The 19,253-nt window shown below is 43.4% G+C and overlaps 1 protein-coding gene across 6 annotated transcripts in view; it reads right to left on the bottom strand.

Annotated features, from left to right (window-relative positions):
- SPATS2L (spermatogenesis associated serine rich 2 like) overlaps positions 1-19,253 on the bottom strand; it is a 167,549-nt gene that overhangs the window by 13,402 nt on the left and 134,894 nt on the right. For all 6 annotated transcript variants that reach the window (XM_067741065.1, XM_067741067.1, XM_067741064.1 and 3 more), the window contains one exon: positions 876-934. In XM_067741065.1, coding sequence (XP_067597166.1) covers positions 876-934 — 59 coding nt within the window. The remainder of the gene's footprint in view (positions 1-875; positions 935-19,253) is intronic.

Below are 19,253 nucleotides of genomic sequence, written 5' to 3' on the forward strand. Positions count from 1 at the left end.
GGCAAATCCACCCTAATGGCTGTTGGGTTAACTTTACAGCAGTGGAAAGGCTTAGAAATAGGTATAAAAATAGTAAGATAAATCAAACCCAGAGTACTAATATTTTGTGTTAAATTCAGAAAAAGTTTTGCAGTGATCAAGATTGCCTGCATGTGTTCATTATTTAAATATAGAGTATTCTGTATATTACACAATCTCGCTTGTGATTTCAAACACGTAACTGATTTTCTTCTGAGGTGTTAAGTTGGCAGGTGTTAGCGAATTTGGCTGAGTTTGTAAACAGAATTGGAGCGTTTTAAGAGAACTTCATTTAGTACATCTCTAAGTTTGAATTATTAATCTTATAAGAGTTGCTTAAGAGCTTGGAATACTTTGCTGGTTAGGTTTGTGAGTTCGCCTTGTCAGGTATCCGAAGGGTTTGAAAAAAATAAGATATATTAAATTTACAAATGTAATTCAAAATGTTAAGGGAAATTGAAGTAACTTGCAAATAGAACACACTTTTTAGGGGAACTTAATTTGGTAAACTTGAGTTAGTTGAAAGAACAAGTGAAAAGGATTGTATAAGTAGTATAGCAAGATTTGTAGGGTGCGAAGGCATAAAAAATTATGTTTTAAGATTTAATACTGCATTCAATGTCATTTTAAACCCAATTAACTATAAGTAGTCCTCTGTAGGCACAAAAGTCTCCCTGGACTTTAAATAAACTCAACTGGCACCTATTCTTTGCTGCATGCCTATTCTGCCCTCCGCTCAGTGGGTGCTACTACTCCATCCTTTTGGACCCCACTCAGAATCTGTATCATTGGCAATCTGACCTATGGACTACTTCTGATTGGGAGGCTCCTAATCAAACAACCATGTGTCTACTTACTGGCTTCTTCTTTAACTTTATCCATTTCTGCCATTAATGAAACTTCTTTGTCAATGATGCTGGGGGAAAAAAACAAAAACAAAAGCAAAGAATGCTTAATCAAAGATAAACTTTTAATAAGCACTGGAAGTAAAAGAAAAATTATTTTCATTAAACAAAATACAAGATTACCATAAATATTTCTATGTTACATTGCCAGCAGCAGACTCTGCCTTTCCAAAAATGAGGCAACATGGAAGGGATGCTCCCAGTGTTACATAGTGACATCTGCTGATTAAATCATTGTCAGCAAATCTAAAAAAAAAAGGCTTTTCAGACTTTCAGAATTGCACTGCTTTGAATTTCAATTTGGGAGTATTTTTGCCCTATGAATTTCTGAAGTTCCAAAACAATATAATAAGTATTTAAAAGGTGGCACTCAGGTTATCAAGGCCTGTAATTCTCAAATGTCTCTGCTTCACTCTCCCAGATTTGGGCTGGGAGGGAGAGAGGTGGGCCCAATGCTGATGCAGAGGGTCCTAGGACCCACTTTGAGAAATATGGTTCTGGGTCAATCCATCCACATGCTCTATAATGAGTCTATGCCTTCTCATTCCCCCAGATAAGCCTTTCAAGGTTAAATTAACTTTTTTCCATTATATTTAATATATTTTTGGTTAGTCCTTTGAAAAGGTATTACCTGCAAAAGTAATAATTTTCTGTCCAAAAGTTCATTTCTCTCCCATCCTGACTCTTCGCTCCCCTTGCAGTATCAACACATCATCACAAATCCCTTATGTATCCTTTCATAGATTTTTATGTGTAAATAAGCACAGATGCCAGATTTTAAAAATTTTCACTTCAACCATAATATTTCAATATAGGTATCTCAAAGATAAGGACTTTTGGGGAATATAACCATAGTATTACTATAATACCTAAAAACATGAACAATAATTTAATGTTATCAGATATCTACTCAATATTCAAAATTTCCTAATTGCCCCATACAATTTTTTTAAACAGTTTGTTTGAACCCGGATCTAAATAAGGTCTGTTCGTGACAATTTGTTGACTGTCTCTTAAATCTGTTTTAATCTATACATTCCCTCCCATCTCTCTTTCTTCTTTTTCCTCCCTTTGTAGAGTTGTCCAAGGTCTGAATTTTGCTGACTCCACGGCCATGGTATTATGTAACCCATTCCTTTATATTTTCTGTAAATTCGTTATGAGATACAGAAATTTGATTAAATTCAGATTTGTTTTTTATTTCAGGAGAAATTATGTTATGTACTTCCATCAGCAGACACATGACAGGACACACTTATAAATACTGCTCCTGAAAAAAAATTAAACCTGAAGGTACTCAACTTTATACATCTCAAAATAAATGTACAGGAAATACAAAGAACATCTCTATTTTTTATGATATTAGCAGTTGTTGGTGATCACTGCCTAGATCAAGAGGATTTGAGAAATGAGGATATTCAAATTCTCTCACTCCTTGGTTTATTTACTGAAAACTTCCATAAAGAGAAATTTTCCTTGATCAACTATTTGGTTATCATGAAGTACAGTTTGCATAGGCAGGGTAAATGTTTGGTTCTCTCTTTTTATTTATCAGTTTTCAAAACGATAGTTGGTTCCTCCGAAAGTAACCAATGAGATTTTTTTTTGCTTGTTTGTATAGTTTAATTGTGAACTCACATTTAATGTGCTTCAATACACTGCAATTATTATCCTTAAAACATCCTTATTTATTACTACTCAGATTGTTCCAACAGATGTACATTTTTTTCTCCATCAGATGTATTCTTAAAATTTAAAGTGTGTTGAAAATCTATTTCCCCTTAAGAGGAAATATTTTGTAGTATTTGTCAAGGTACGAAGCGGCTCCTGGGATGTATCTCTAGGAGTTTGGGTCTCCTCATCCAAATGATGTAACCTAAACACGTGGACAGTAAGGACTGTGTGTTGAAGAGCTTGGCTCTTTCCAACCAGGAAATCCTAATGGAAAGAGCTGACGTGGACAAGGAACGGCAAACTCTCCAGAACTGGGCTCGAAGCCTAATCCATCAGGCATAGACATCAGCTCTCCCCATGACGCATGTGGTTTTAGGTCACTGGCTATAACCACTTTGGTGTAACTAGCGTATCAAGAGAATTGTACCTTATTTATTGACATTAAACACATATGATGTCAGTGTGTTTTAAACACAGGAAATACACGATACAGAAAGGTGTACGGCGAGAAGGAAGTCTTTATCCAAACTCTGTCCCAGTTTACTCAGTCCCCCTCCCTGGAGGTCTCCACTGTCACCAGCTTCTTGTGTTTCTTTCCAGAGATCATCTATTCATAAACCAGCATATATTCGTTAATTGTACGAAATGCTGAGTTAAGTCAATAGGCTTGTGCTCCTGTGATTATGAGGTATATTTAGCTTTCCTGTCAAGTTCACAAATGTAGCCACAAGCGATTGGAGAGGGCAGTTCTATGTTAGTTTAGAAAAACAAGGCTAATGGATAAGCTGGTAGGGAGATAAGGTGGAGAACCTAGAGATTTGGAGTCAGGAGCCCAAATTATAACAACATGGCTAAGCTATTCTACCTGAGAAAATGTTTTGAATGTTTATTCCCTAAAGAAAAGGAGGTGAAAAGAGAGAGAGTCAGCGAGAACGCTGGGAGCTGTGTAGGGTGAAGAGGCTGGGAGAAATCACCAGTAGTGGGGTAAGCAAAGGAGCTTGCAGAAGCGGGAGGACCACATACGCTACTGTGCGATATCCACTGTAAGGCGTGTGATGTGAGCCTTGCTTGGGATGTCCAGACCTTCACCACGCTTGGTGTGAATGGTCTGAATATGTGTGGGTGCGCGCGCACGCACACACACACACACACACACACACACACACACAGGAAGTGGCTGGGTTTCACGTCTGGGTCAGTGCAGGGCTGAGAAATGGGAAGAGCAACAGCCTGAAGGTAGAGTGAGCATTAAGAATGTTGGGCCTCACCCGCATCCCTGAACCGGCACAAATCTTAGAGAGGTCTTTTGACTTCTGGCGGACATGAAACGGGAGTCCAAGGGGCTGGGACTCCACTGACTTATGGGCTACGGGTAAGGTGAGACTTCCTCCATTCTCTTAATCAATGGAGTGAAGCCGGCTTGCACACGTGTGGGGTGACGGTACAGAATATGTCACAAAGAGCACTAGAAGACTCCAGTCTCTGGAGAGACTGACAAAACATTCATCCACTGGACAAATATTGGTTGAGTGCCTGCCACGTGCCAGGCGAGGGTGGAGCTGGGAATACAGCTGTGGATTAAAAAAAAAAAAAGATTCCTGCCATCCTTGTGGAGCCTCCATTCTTTGGGGTGAGCTGAGAGGAAGAGGGTGAAAGGACCTGCCGAACTTGCTGGGGAAATGGCGCAAAACAGGTGGAGAGGGAAGAAAATGATGATGGCAGGAGGAGGAAGTTAGGATTTCCCCCCCCTCCAACAACCAGAAGGCTGTAATTAGTCTCCAGGATTTGAGAGCATGCAAGGTGCACAACCAAAGCAAATACATGCACGTGATACAAGATGCGGTACCTTTAGACTTCAGGGGGCAGGAGGGGGTAGACCGCAGTGAGAGTGCCAAGACAGCCTCATGTAGTCCCCACGCCCTCAGTCCCCAAACAGGGCCACGGACCCTGCAGCCTCTGTGTGTGTTGGATGAGAAGGATGGTGTAGGAAGGGGCCTTTGCTCATTTCTTTACCAGCTATAAGATTATAGTGCATTTTTGTTGATTAAACTTGTTGATATAATTATGTGCCCAGAGAGTTTACAAGATGGACATTTGGGGTGCAATCCGTACCCCCAGGTCTAACACATTAAACATTGTGGATATTCACACAATGGTTAGTTTAGGCCTCCTGGGCTAGCAACAGGAGGGATGAAGGCTCTACACAATCAACTGTTAATCTGCTTAATGCCCACTGGAGGATGTGAAAAGCCTCTGAAGCTGGCATCAAACCATGCTTCCATTCCTCTGGGTATTTCGGCAAAAGACTGTCCTCAAGCATCTTAGTAATTCAAGCACTGCTATGTGTGATTGCTTTCAAAACTCATGCATAAAAGCAATCCAAGGGATCTCTGCTGAGTCAGGACCCTGCTCAGGACCCATGAACTGGATGCAAACCAGCATCAAGGTGCTAGCTCGAGGCAGTGCCCCAGGACCTCCCATGAGAGTCTCAATAAGGTGCACCTCAGAGTTTCACTGGATTTTTTTTTCCTTTCAAGGCAGCAGGCTTGTGGGAGGGAATATTAAGAGAAGAGGATGTGGAAGATGAAGAGGATGAAGTAGCGGAGGCCAGCCGGTCCTCTGGCAGGCTGTCAGACAGTGAGGACCCAGCATCACAGCAAGCTGAGAGCCAGACCAAAGGAAGGTCCAAGAGGAAAGGCCGCGCCTAACACCTTTTTGGGCCGCACCGCGGGGCTTGTGAGATCTTAGTTCCCTGACCAAGGATCGAACCTGTGTCCTCAGCAGTGAGAGCGCAGTCCTAACCACTGGTCCGCCAGGGAATTCCCTGTGTCTCACACCTTCTAAATGCCCGCAGTGCTGGGGGCCACACCCAGCTTCCTGAGTAACTTCATCAGTGCCATTTACAAGTCCCACTGAATCTTCTTAGAGACCCCAGGACAGAGATACGCACCGAAGTGCTGCCTGATACAGAACAACTCTGCAGGCTGGATAAAAGAGGAGGGTGCTGGGCAAAACCCAGTAGGGAGTTAGCAGATACGGAGGGCAGGAGGGAGGAATGGCACAGAGGGAGGAGACGACTCACAGAAAAACCACAGGCAGTGTCACTGTCCCCATTCCTACTGGAGAAGCAGAAAGGTCACATGCAGGCTTTCGAGATACCACTGTGTAGACAGCCTCAAAATGAGAGCTGCTTGTAACGAACACCTGAGTGCTTCCTGTGCGAGGCCATCAGGGAGAGCACCGGTGCCCCACTGGAATGATCTCACCGAAGTTTCCCAACACCCCAGGAGGTATGAGCTCTAATTCCCCCTCACCACAGGGCCTTGGCACATGCCCTTCCCACTGCTAGAGGACAGCTCTCCTCCCCAGCCCTGCCTTTCTTCATCTCCTTCACTTTGAGGCTTCCTTCAGGTCTCTGCTTAATCATCCCTTCTTCAGAGAAGCTCTGATGGAGTTTTAGAAAACTTCTGTTCAACGTTATGCTCTTCGACTACGGTGGGCTGCTCGGCAAAAACTGCTTGACAGTGATGAACGGAAGGGAAGATAGCGTATTTATTTTTCTATGGCATAACAATAATGAAACCCCTTAATTGGTAAACTGTAGTGCTTGCATATAAATCATCTTTATGCAAAAATTTATATAACTTTTGTCACTGACAGAATCTAATCATTTGAGACATAAGCTTATGAATAAAAGTACAACGATATTCACTAAACCACACAGGGTTTGGCTCAGAATCAAGACACATAGTTAATGATTCTGTTTGTAAATTGGGATGGTAATAAATTACTGAAGTTTGTACTTTCCCCCACGAATCATCTGCAATTCAGGTTTGGGGCATTTTTGCTTTTCCACGGTGATCCTCCGTACTTGATAGAAACACAGAACTCTTTAATCGGCTTTTTGCTGACCACTGGAAGTTCTCTAAATGGCTGGATAAAGTCCTCAGGAGGGCACCAGACTGAAGACACATCAGACGTGTTCTACATAAACTGAGCTCCCATAAAACCCAGGCTGACCTCACATGTTTCAGATGTGCCCTTTATCCTTCCAAAAACACATCTTCTCATTTTATCTAAACTGCCTGGATAGTAAAATTTTATTCTCTTGCCATAAAAAAGCTTTTATTATTAAAGCAATAAGGTGTCAGGAGAGGCAGATGACCATGGCAGAGCCTTTATGGTTTATTATATTGTTAATCACAGAGATAAAGTGTCATTTTATAAAAATGTTTCCACTGTCTTGATTCCCTTCTATAGAGGCCTAATCATAACAATAGTAAAAAGAACCAGAAAGGCACTTGAGCAGGAATAGATTGATCATTTTCTGCTCTGTGAAAGACTCTCCTTTAAATGTGGAGACAAGACACTGAGAGACAAAACGGCTTCATCTGGCAGCTCGAAGGAGCCACGTCAAGTCTGGTGCGCTTCATAAATAAAGACGCCGTGATGGGCAGCGGCCACAGGACTGTCAGTGGGTGAGAAGCTGGAGAGCTGACGCTTCTGGCGGATACTGAGGAATGAAAGTAGGATTTCAGCAGGAGTTGAATGAGATCAACCTGCCACAGCAGCCAGAGTCAGATGTTAGAGAGTTAAAACTGGGCTGCATTTCATCTTCCTGGGCTGGCCTCAGGGAGGCCATCGTGAGAGAAACGGCCTGCGACTATCTGATCCCAGACAATTTTGCTTCAGGACCTTCTGGTGGACGAAGGGCTTCGGTGCGGAGCTTCCTTAACTCCTCGCTTGCCAAGCAGAACAAAGCAGGTGGAGAGCCTCAGGAAGCAGACAGAGCCCCGCGCTGGCCGGCAGGGTGATTGTGGCGCAGAGCCTCCAGACCGCCGGCCCGTTAGAGAGGAGGACACTGTGGAGGGTGCCGGGGAGGAAGGATCCTACCGAACGCTAAGGGGATGTTTCAGCCCTCCTGGCCCGTAACAAACAGTTTAAAGCATGCGACTGAGTGATAAGCCGTAAAGCCAGACTTCCTGTTTCAAGAATTTCTGTTTCTTTCACTAAAGAGAGAGGGTAATGTACAAACATTTTCCCCCACTGCGGGCTCTGCTCCTTACCTGCTGCACCAGGAGTAAGAACTGTGCCCACGGGAGGAATGCCAACTGAGCGCCTGGCAGCCTAGTAGCACCCAGGGGCCGCTCTGTGGATCCTGAGCTGGGAGCTGGTACTGATGGAAGAGGCCACCCATACTGCCCAGGAGTTTAGGCCTCTACGTCCCTTGCCCTGGCTGAGAGGACTGTGCCCACCAGGCGGAGGGCAGAAAAACTCCCTTTATATACTTGGGGTGTACTCTGCTGTTACCATGGGTACCATTTCTAGTCCAATGGGGTTTCGGCCCACCCATTTCTCAACTATTGTTGCTGTCAACAAAGGTGTCCCTGGCATGACAGGCACAAAGACATCAAGACTGTGTATGGTTCTCTATTCTTAGGGTCAGAAGGACAGGCAGCCCTAACACGACAGGTGCCTACAAATGGTGCCCCTGCTCTTGCATGGCTGTCAATTCCCCGTTCCTCCTTTCTCTGTTCTGCTCCCTGAGGACTAGCAGAATATGCCACCCCAAATATGGCTCATTGTGAGCTGTGGGCACGTGAAAAACAGCAAACGCAGGGACAGGCTTTCTCCAAACTCCCCTTTTCTGCTTAAAGACAGATCGTCCAAAAGGAGCTCAGTTGTCATAAATTCCCTCCCCGGGAGTTTCACCAGCCAGGGAGGATGTTGACTTTCATCACAGGAGGGGAGACTAGAGAATGGACACCACACTCGGCAGACTTTGTCACAAGCTACCATACCTCCACCTGTTCTTCTAAGGACCCATTCATCTTTCCTAAAAGTCATTCACTCTCCCCTCTGAGGCCTACACCCCCTCTCCCCTTTTCCCTATGAAGATGGTATTTAATGCTGAATTCCAGGCCACCTTGGGGAGTTCTTCATATTTCCCTGGGTCTCTCCCATGTGTACATGAGGCGTACATGTTAATAAACTTCTGTTTGCTTCTCTCTGGTTAACCTGTCTTTTATTACAGGGTCTCAGCCAAGAACCCGGAAGGGCAGAGGGAAAATATTCTTCCTCCCCTGCACGTCCATCCTGTCCCCACTCCTACACCTGTCTGCTGGTTACTGCTCTTACCGCTCACCAGTTTTCACGACTCCCCTTCCTTCACTTCCCACGTGATCAAGTCCTCCCAAGTCTACCCCAGAAATATCTCTCCTACCCAACTCCACTTGCCAATTTACCTCAGGCTCATTATCAAGTAGCTGGCTATGCTCATTTATTTTTTTTATTGGGATTCCTGGGTCCATTACCTTCTACTCTGTACACTTTTGCATTTCGGTTTCACAACAACCTGCATTCTTCTTATAATTGGAATTCTTTTTCTGAATGCAGCAGTGATTGACAAATTGATCTAAAGATTTCTTGAATTCCATAGCATTATGTGATAAACATATAAAACCCAATATACATGTCTACTACAGCCTGTCAGTTGGGGTTGGGACACAACTCTTTGAAGCTGCCTAGTAATCATGACTCTCAGGGTCAAAGAGTGTCTCTAAGCATGAATCACTGTTAACATATACAGCAGAGTTACACCCCTCTGCCAGTGAATGTGGCAAGTGCACTCAATTGGCCAATCAGGTTGAGCCCATTTTCTTTCTATTTCTTTAATCACAGGTAATATAACTTGTTAATGTTAATATCTCTTAGTCTGCATATTTTATATTGGAATTCAACAATGATTTAAATTACAGTTAATGAATATGTCATCACACTGTCCGAGGTGTGTTTCTGGAATGAGACACGAACAAATGTAGCATAAGGACTAACTCCCAACACTTGTAAAATCCTGGAGTTCCTCACAGATGACACAGTTAATTGAAAAAACAAACAAACACAGACAGGGATTCCTTTTTCTTCTTGGAATTTAAAAAATGACATCAGAGTTACAAAATCCTGCAAATTCTACAAATCCCACAACATCACATGTTCACCTGAAAAATCTGTATTCCTTGTATACCTCTAATTTCTTATCTTTGCTGATTACTTTTTAGTTTTGTTTCTCTCCATGGAGATCACTCTTCAGGGAAAGTAACTTACCTGTATTTCAGTTTCTATAGCTATAAAAGTGATATGACTTACCACCATCTCCTTTTTAAAAAAATAAAAAACAACCAAACTACATATGCGGAAAAGAAAGCAAACTTCCATCTGTGGGTGTTGACTGTCCTATAGCACAAGGGTCCCAATGAAGGAAGTAACATTCTTCTCCATTTACTTCATTTTACATGCTCATTAAAAAAAAAACTGGGAAATGTAGAAAGCAGGATAAAATAAAACAAATTTCAAAATAAAACAAGGCAAAATCTCTCTTTGCTTCATACCCAACATAGAGCCAACCACTCTGAACACTGTCGCCTTTCCCTCCAATTCTAGGTGACGTGGGGCATCTATGCAGAAGCCAACATGGTGACTGAACCCGAAGAACTCAGGAACAGAAACTAGAGGAGACTGATGTGGCACAGAAAGTCATAGAAATGCCGGCCCGCTTCCAACCCAAGGCAGCCAGGCTCAGCCTCCACTGCTCTGGCCTCCTGGGGTCTCCTGAATTCCTTAGCTCTCCCGTGAAGAGGGGAGGGGAGAGAATGTGGACTTCCTGGTTTGGGCCGAAAGGCTCTCGTCAGCCAGCATCTCTAGGCTCACTTGCTACCCCTCCTCTTTAGGACCTGACCTAGCCAGTGGCTTCCCAAATGGAGGCAACAAAGAAAACAGTAAACTGTATGTACTTACTTATTTTTTCTTTTGGCTGCGCCATGCGGCATGGGGGATCTTAGTTCCCTGACCAGGGATCGAACCTGTGCCCCCTGCATTGGGAGTGCAGAGTCTTAATCACTGGACCACCAGGGAAGTCCCATGTACTTACTTTTTATTCTAAAAAGTAGACTTTCCTAATCTTTAGTATACAGATTAACCACAGCACACATATATGATTTGTAAATAAATTTTCTGGTTTGAGAGGGATGTGCTCAAAATTTATTTATTGATGGAGTGAGACCCAGGGAACGCACTCCTCCTAGAGCACGCTGTGGTCTCTCTTATTTCTGGTTCCTTGTGTTGTTTCTTCTGCATGGAATCCTTTCTCCTGTCTCAGGCTGACAAATCCCTAGTCTCCCTTCAAAGACCAGCTCAAATGTCACCTCTGCGGTGGACCCTTCCCTAACCAGCCAGCCAGTGTTGATTTCCCCTCCTCCACTCCTAGCTCCATTGCAGTATTTGCCATCGTGCATTACACACTTGTTTCTGTCTTCACCCACTAGCCCCTGGGCTCTATTGGGTGGATGAATGGAGAGAGGGGAAAGGAAGGTAGAGAGAAGGCATGGCAAGACGGGAAAGGGGAAAGAGGGCTGATGTGGTGACAACTGTGGCCATTCAGAATCAGGGGTCCCTTTGCCTTACTTCTCTCTTCACCAGGCAGTAAACAGTAAAAAGCTGTGAAGAAATATCCATATCTTACAGCTGGCATCTACTGTATAACTAAATAAACAGAAAGGTGGAACAGATTAACTTCCTCCCAGTGTCTTGGTAGAGAGGGAAAGACATTTACTAAATGCTTATCTGGAAGAGAAGAGAACCAGCCTAGACTGAACTTCTATCATGGGCCAGGCAAGAGATTTTCTAGAATAATCTGAGAAGTGCATATCTTGTCCATGAATCTTCACAAAAGCCCTAGAAAGTGACAGCAGTACACCTGTTTTGTAGCTGAGTAGAAGTTAAGAAGCTCAACCATATTCAGAGCTGGAATACGTGGAGATGAGATTTAAACCCTATTCTGTCTAAATCTACACCCCACGCCTCCTAATTATGTTGTTAATAAACCTTGGAAAATGTCACTTTTGTTCGAATATGGCCTACTAAGAATCAAAGGTCATGGTCACTGGAAGGATTATGTAACATACATATATGGAATTGGCTATTCTATTATATTGGCTTCAGGTGCAGTTTTTTGTATGATTTGTTGCTGTCCTAGCTGACAAATGGTCCAAAATTTGTTCTTGGTCTCACCCTAAGAGACTACCGAATCTCACTCTGTCCTAGTCTAATAGATAGAGATAAGCTCCAAGATCCATTCTGAAATTGTGATCTAGGATATTCCACTTTTCAAATTATAATGTGTTTATATTCCTACTAATATATAGGAACAAATTTGTCTTATTTTCTCAGTGAAAATGGATTATACTGTAAATTCAAAACACACACACAAATGATACATACTTTCCTTCTGGGATTGTGTAGCTAGAACAATTTGGTTAATTCTTTTTATATTTCTGTTCTATGATGAAAACTAACAATTCCTATTCATGAGCATGTCACAAAGCTGGTTTGACGGGTCGCCTTCATTTGCTGAAAAGATTCAGAAATCTTTTCCGATTTCAAGCTGAAATCAGAATCAGCTTCTTATCCTCCAGCTCTTCTTGTGGGTTTATTACTCTGCAAGAAGGCTACAGTGAAGGAAAGCTGTCTCCCAACACTAAGTGTACCACTGACATGACGTATAGAGGTAATCACACATGGAGCTCAGAAAAGCTATTAATACAAGGCACTATTTATGCTAGTTTCCTGGGGACTACACCAAACTGAAAAGGCCAGTTCTGTACTTTCTGTATTTATCAGCCTGCTCTTCCTTCATGTTGACTGATTCACTAGGTCCTTGCAGTGGCCCTGGGGAAACATCTAATACAGAGAAAAACTTCGGGGAGGAAAGAGAATAGGAAAAGAGAAGCTTTCACCTCCAAAGAGCGAGCTACCCCTATTTAGAATGACACAGAGTCACAAACAAGGCAAGATTTGAAAGGCCCTGTACCATGGGGACTTGCCATAGACCCAAAGTCACAGGGACCTTGAGTTCCTCCCTGGCATAAGGTATTTACCCTTTTCATGATTTCAGAATGGCTCCTGGAGCTGATTTCTGTTCATTGGACTGGTGCAGAGTAAGGAAAAAGAGCCATTTGGGGCAGTTTGTCGGCTGGGACAGGGACAAAAATCCATACATATGGCTCTCTTGAGGCATAAATATATTTACTGGCCTCTTCTATTATTGTCTCTTGATATCCTTTGCAGGTGTATGTTCATCTCAGTAATGTGTGTTTTTTAATATGCTTGGCATAATCTCAATATTGGGTGTTGGGAGAAGGAATGGGTTTGTTTAATTTCTACTATACAGTACAAGTCACTAGCAGGTGGGCACTTAGAAAAACCATCTGTTGAGAAGAAAAGAGATTAGTCAGAAAGTTTTGTTTGCAATAGGTTTTGATCAATGGGAAGTATGTATTCCTTTCCAGAGCAGAAGGACGTAGAGACCTTGCATTAAATTTCTTTTAAAAACCATAAAAAAGTGTAATGTTAAACTCTTGATTTTGCTTGTGTCTCGTGTATAGGCTAAGGAGCTGGCAGAATCTCGCAATCCTTTAACACGTTGTTGTTCCTGTAATAGGGAACCGAAGTTCTGGTGAAGTTATCACATGACAATACTACGTGGCTGCAGAGGTTCCTAACGTCAGCTCTCCTACTGGTGGTAACATCCCTTGCTGAATGGCACAGAGAAGAGCATCACTTTATTACCGGCCAACACACTGCTCCAGACACTCGATCTCGTGGGCATGCTCAGAATGCTTACTGTTTCAGCCATGTTGTTTTACAAAGGAGGCTCAACTCATCACTCATGCTTACACCCACACCCTACACGTGACTGAGCTCAAAAACCCCGTTTGCTTGTTTTCACAGCACCTATTCTGTGACACAGATCTGATTCTAGGACCTGTTTCACCTAATGCATATTTTCCCGGTACTTACCTATCAGAGTAGACAGACTGTCATAATTTCAATATTCTCCTAATTATGAGAGGGTAATTCAATGGTCAACAAGTATTTGCCCAACCACTACTGCACCATAAGATTGCAAAAAGACCTTCTGTTGGGAATTCCCTGGCGGTCCAGTGGTTAGGACTCCACACTTCCACTGCAGGGGGCCCGGGTTCTATCTCTGGTCGGGGAACTAAGATCCTGCAAGTGGCACAGTACAGCCGAAACAAAAACAAACAAAAACCTTCTGTTGTCATTCAATTTAAATAGCACAAGGGCAGGTGCACCTGAAGATGTCACTGGTATCAGAGTAGGTGGATATATACCATGTATAGCCAGGAACACCAAGTAATATTGCTGCTTGACTAAAGCCCGAGGAAAATAATAACCCCCCAAAGAGACACTTAATGGAACAATTCCCTACTGTATTTATCTTCACATGCCTCAGATCTTCATCCTAATCCCAGTCTCCACTGTGATATTTGGTTTTATTGCAAAGCGAGAAAAAAGACTCAGGTAGAGACAGAATGGTGAATGGAAGTGATGGTCTATCACTAGCCACAGCCGTCAGTTCTTAATTTTTCCATTTTCTCCTACGGACTGACTTGAATTCCATAATGAAAAATAGACAAAGAAGCAAAGACCTCAATTTTCTACACTCCAGTGTAATTGTTTTTGCTTGTCTTAAGGAAACAAAAATGTAATTTGACCTTTAAAATGTGTAGCTAGAAGGTTTATGTTTCAGGAAGTATGGGAAAAATATCTCGCGACTGCACGGATGTGAAAAGAGAAGACACTATGGCTGTGTTCTGGGGTACGCACCTGATCTGGGCAGGTAAAGGAAATCTCCCCCCTCGGGTCTGCAGTGGTGGGTAGGAGGGCGGCTGGGGGAGGGGCAGAGAGGCACTCAGGTGTGTTGCAAAGGGAGGACTCTCCATCCTTCGCTCACGAGCTACAGCAGACCACGCAGAAGGGCTGTGCAGTCTTCCTCTCCCTTTCCTCTCACCCAGGCTTTCTCAGCCTTACCGATACCTTGGACCAGATCATTCTTTGTTGGGGTGGGTGGTGGAGCGGGGGATGCTGTCCCGTGCATACAAGGATAAGGAGTGCCATCCTGGCCTCTGCCCACTATATGCCAGTAGTACTACCTCTCCACAGCTGTGATAGCCCAAAATATGTCCAGACGTGCCAACTGTCTCCCGGGGGGCAAATTCATCTGGTTGCAAACACTGCTCTAGCCCCAGACATATCACCTCCTCTGCAGGATTCTCAGTCCATGGTTTTCAACCGCAGATGCACAAGAGAATCGCCTGGGGTTCTTTAAAAACAAAAGAACCCCCTCTTTCTGGGTTCACTTATGCCCAGTGAAATCAGCATCTCTCCGGGTGGTACCGAGGCAAAGGATGACCACAGAGCTCTGAGCGTGTGTAATTACAGTGCAGACACATACACTTTGGTATGGAGAGAAGTACATATTAATTTACAGACATCATCTTTCAGTCAATGTTCAGTTACTCATAAAGAGAACAAACAAAAAACCCAAAGAGCACAGAAGAACCAGGCTTTTAGCATTGTATGGAAAGCCAGGTATTAAAAAAAAAAGCAGCTAAAAGTTTAGGGAATTTTGGGGGGAGGGAGGAAACAACCAACAAAGAAAGAGTCCTGCTATGTGATAAATCTGCAAAAGTGAAGAAAAATGCTCTTATTTGGACTCAAACTGAAGTAGTTCGAAGGCTGCATGCTCCTAGAATTTGATATTATTTGGGTACCCGAGGAGCAGTAAAGTGGGAATATGGGACAGACTGCTGCTTCGCTTGTTCTGAAATGCAAGAACCCCACTGGCAATTTCTTCTCCGGGAGGCCTTCTCGAGTTGATATTCCAGAAAAAGACACAATATTTAAAATGTCACAGCAATGATATCTGGTGGTCTGTGTGTGATTCTGCTTGGATACCAACAGGGCTTCAGGAGCAGATAAAGAGCCCTCCTCTGGAGTGGGATTTGAGGGATGCAGTAGAAGATATACTTATCTCAAAACTGCTATTTCTTCAGCCTGCAGTTCTCACTTTTAGAGTAATTCTTTTGGCTGGTAGAGAGTCTCAACAGACTGTCAACTTTGGTTAACATGCAAATCTGTCACTTTGGGACGGATGACACATGGTCATCAAAAGGATGAGGTTACCAGTTACACGAAAATGAGTTTCAGTCGTTAAAAGGAAGGAAAGGAAAAGGATACAGGGAGTCTGCTACAAGGTCCTATGGAGTAGTGAGTGGGGTCATGGTGAGGAGCCCCTAGCCTGTAGGAGGCAGTAGGAGGCTCACCTGCCTTTGCTGGAAGGGAGGAAACTCCAAGATGGAGGGTGAGTCGGCAGAGAAAGGGGAGGTGGGGGAGGGCTTCGGGTCGGGGAGCTGGGAGACTCCTGACCCACTTCCAATTTCCTGGCACTGCTTCAAGAGAAAATAAACACCGACCGGGTCCGGGAAGACTTTTGGCCCCTTTTTTACAGAAGGCATGCTTTGACCGATGTCCCTTTCCTTTTTGAAAGCAAAGCAGCCTAAAAATATTATCCCCTCCAGCCCCCATTACCTCAGCACACACCGTAACCCTCTGGCTTGTTACCATCTTCTGTTTTCTTTAGGAGTGCTTTTAATTAGATGTTAAATTGACAATAGCACCTAACAATTTTTACAGCTCTATTCTGGAATCCTTTCTCCGCCAGCATATGGAAAAACTATCAAGTATTACTCTCCTTCCTCAATGTTTTTTGAATTTAATGTTTTATTGCTCATTTAAAGCCGTCAACGTCAACTTGGCCATGCACACACACAGATTTGTGGTGAGAAGCTAGACTAGTTTGCACACAAAGCAATTAAACCTGGCAGCTATGATTCGAAAGGATGAATATTTTCCAGTTGTGGTAGGGGCCAATCATATAGGAAAGAAACCAGCTGTTTCATGTTAGTTCCTGATGTTGACTTTTCACATAGACGCTCATGTTGCAAAATTTATTTTCTGTGAAGACATACTGTGAGGGCACTGTGTCATCTTTGTTCCCCTCTTAAATCCCCAGTTCTTTCTGGAAAAATGAGAAGGAGTCATGTAATGGTCATTTGGCCCTGTGTAACTGTGTCTTGGTTAAGTGCCAACTCTGATATTATAATTTAGCTACTTAATGGTTTTCTTCAGTAACATATTGAGCAAAATATTCTTCACAGCCAGATTGGGAAGGACAAGAATTTCCTTCATTTCACTCAGATATCCGCTCACTCAGTACTGAGCATATGCAAACAAGGGCTTTCTCCCAACCTCACACAATCATCATTCCCGTGAATTCCAGTGGGATCTGGGGGGAATTTAGTCACGCAGGATTCACCTCCTGAAGTTGGTGCTTTGGTAGCAAAGTGAATGTGGAGAATTTTTTTACCAAGGGTGTCTATATTTCTAAACTACACGCACTGCCTATTGAGTGCTTAGGTGAGAGAATGGGGTGGCCCCGAGGAAAGGGGGCAGAACCTGCAGGGGGATGTATGCCACCTCCCTGTCGCCTGTGCACCAGATGAGTCAACATCTGCCTCAGAACAGCACTCTTTCTGGAAATCTCCAGAGGACTCCACATCCTCCAAATCTGGATATACTTTACGATGTTACCCCGAGGTTTCCATTCTATTAAATGAATAGGGCTGTATTCAAAATTCTCTCTAGTGCCTAGAGTTTGTGATTTCACCACCACTAGGAAAGCTTCATTTTTTAAGCATTTAAGCTGCCTCCTTCGATTCCGTGACCCCTATTTCTCAAGAGCAGCACAATCCCTAAAATCCATCCTTTGCTCCTCAGAAAATCAGAGAGGGGCTTAATTCAAGCACATCACGCTGTTGCCTGGACTGCAGGCTTAATTGGAACAGAGGCAAAGTTTTTCCCTCTGGCATAAATGCATGTAAATGGTTGATAAAAAATAGTTTTATTTTTAAGTTAGCATTTATGTAATTATTTTGGGATCATTTTAATGAAGGGTTAGGTCAGAAAACAAGTGGTGGTGTTTTCTCATTTTGCAGCAATAGAAAATAGTTGATCTAAATTTTTTCTTCTTCAGTTTGGAGGAAAAGTTCCATTCTGTCAGGTAGGTGACTTTTAAACAGCCGTATTGCTTGGCAGGGCTCAGTCAGAAGTGATCCTTCCCATCAGTTTAAAACACAAAACGAATTACAAGCAGAGACAAGATACACAACTTCCCTGGGTGCTGACCTTCCTGGCCTCACACTTCCAGCTCTTGAGGAGTAAAGCACTCAAAGAATCTGTTCTAAATCTCAAGATGTCTCGTGAGCCATGTGATGTTCATTTTACTAAGGAAATAAAATAAAATAAAAAATAAAAGTCTTCAGAGCAGCTGGAGGAGAGAGGTAATTTGAGGTCATTGCTACACTTTGTCAATTAGTGCGTGAGTCACTCAGTTGGAAGGTATCATAGAGAGGCCTCAGAGGAAGAGTTTATTCTAAAACGCCACACAAAAGGACAAGACAGAGTGGTCTTCTGCGAGCAGCTCACTAATGCCTCCAGACAGAGGCTGGCAAACTGCGACCCCCACGAGCCAGAGACGGCCCACGGCCTCTCCGCGTGGCCTCTGGCTGCTTCCACGCCACCACAGCAGGCCTGAGTAGGTGCACTCAGCCCTCACCACCCGTAAAGCTCAAGATTTTTACTAGCTGGCCCTTTCCAGGTGAAGTGGGCTGACTCTGGCTCTCGAGAACAGGCCTGGACGTCGAGTGTGCTTTTATAGATTAGGGTAGCTTAAGGATAAATTGTAAAAGTCATATAACTGTAAAATTTGAAAACCAATGATGATGATGATGATAATAACACCTTTTATCTGTATAGCATCTTTACCTTCTCCGAGTACTTTCAAACGTATTCTCGGAGTTTGCTTTGAACAATTAGTGAGGTTATAGTCTGATCAAACAGAGAAGTGTTCCACGAAGGTTGAGATGGTGTGACGGGGTGGAGGGTAAATGATTCCTCACTGAATAAATGAAGGACAGGCTTTCTTTCAAGTCCCTGGTGTCTATGCACTCTTGGAATCTCACATTATATGTAGCAGATGGTTTAAAGTTCAAGAATTTTAGATTAGGTTAGCGCTCGGCGTAATCCTTAGTTTTATGCAACTCTACAATTAGCAAAAAAGCACATCAGTGTCAAGGAAAGGACTTAGAATGGGAAGAATATGTGGAAGATGTGATCAAATTCTAGAATCACAGGACGCCAATATAGGGAACATGTTATGTGAGCCTGGGCATTGTGGACACATGTGTTTTCTTTGTTCTATATTTTCATCTTTAACACCATGTTTCCTCCCGGGAACTATGGCTCTTCAAGTCTCAGTTCATGGAGTTCAGGTGGGGCTCCCCCCCACCACTAACTCTGTGGTAGGCACATGACTCCGGCCTGGCTAGTGGGAAAACTCTGTCCCTCTAGCCACTGGGACTGGTTTATTGACAGATACATGACCCAACCCAGCCAATGGGAATTAGGCCTTTTGGACTTTTTGTTGGAACTACTGGAAACGAAGGCCTCTCTCAGATCACAGGGGCTAAAGATTATGTAAGCTTGGAGCTGCCAGCGTGTCATCTTGGCTGCTACATGGAGACAGTACCTAAGAATGAAGCCAAGAATAAGCAGAACCAGGAGATTGTGGGAGACACTGAAAGAGGAAAGGAGGCAGAGACAGAAAAATTGAATCCTGATAACATATTGGGCTTAGGACCAAATTTGCCTAAAGGAATCTCCTGGAATTTTCATGTA

This window comes from Pseudorca crassidens, chromosome 6, assembly GCF_039906515.1.
Source record: "Pseudorca crassidens isolate mPseCra1 chromosome 6, mPseCra1.hap1, whole genome shotgun sequence".
Taxonomy (NCBI): domain Eukaryota; kingdom Metazoa; phylum Chordata; class Mammalia; order Artiodactyla; family Delphinidae; genus Pseudorca; species Pseudorca crassidens.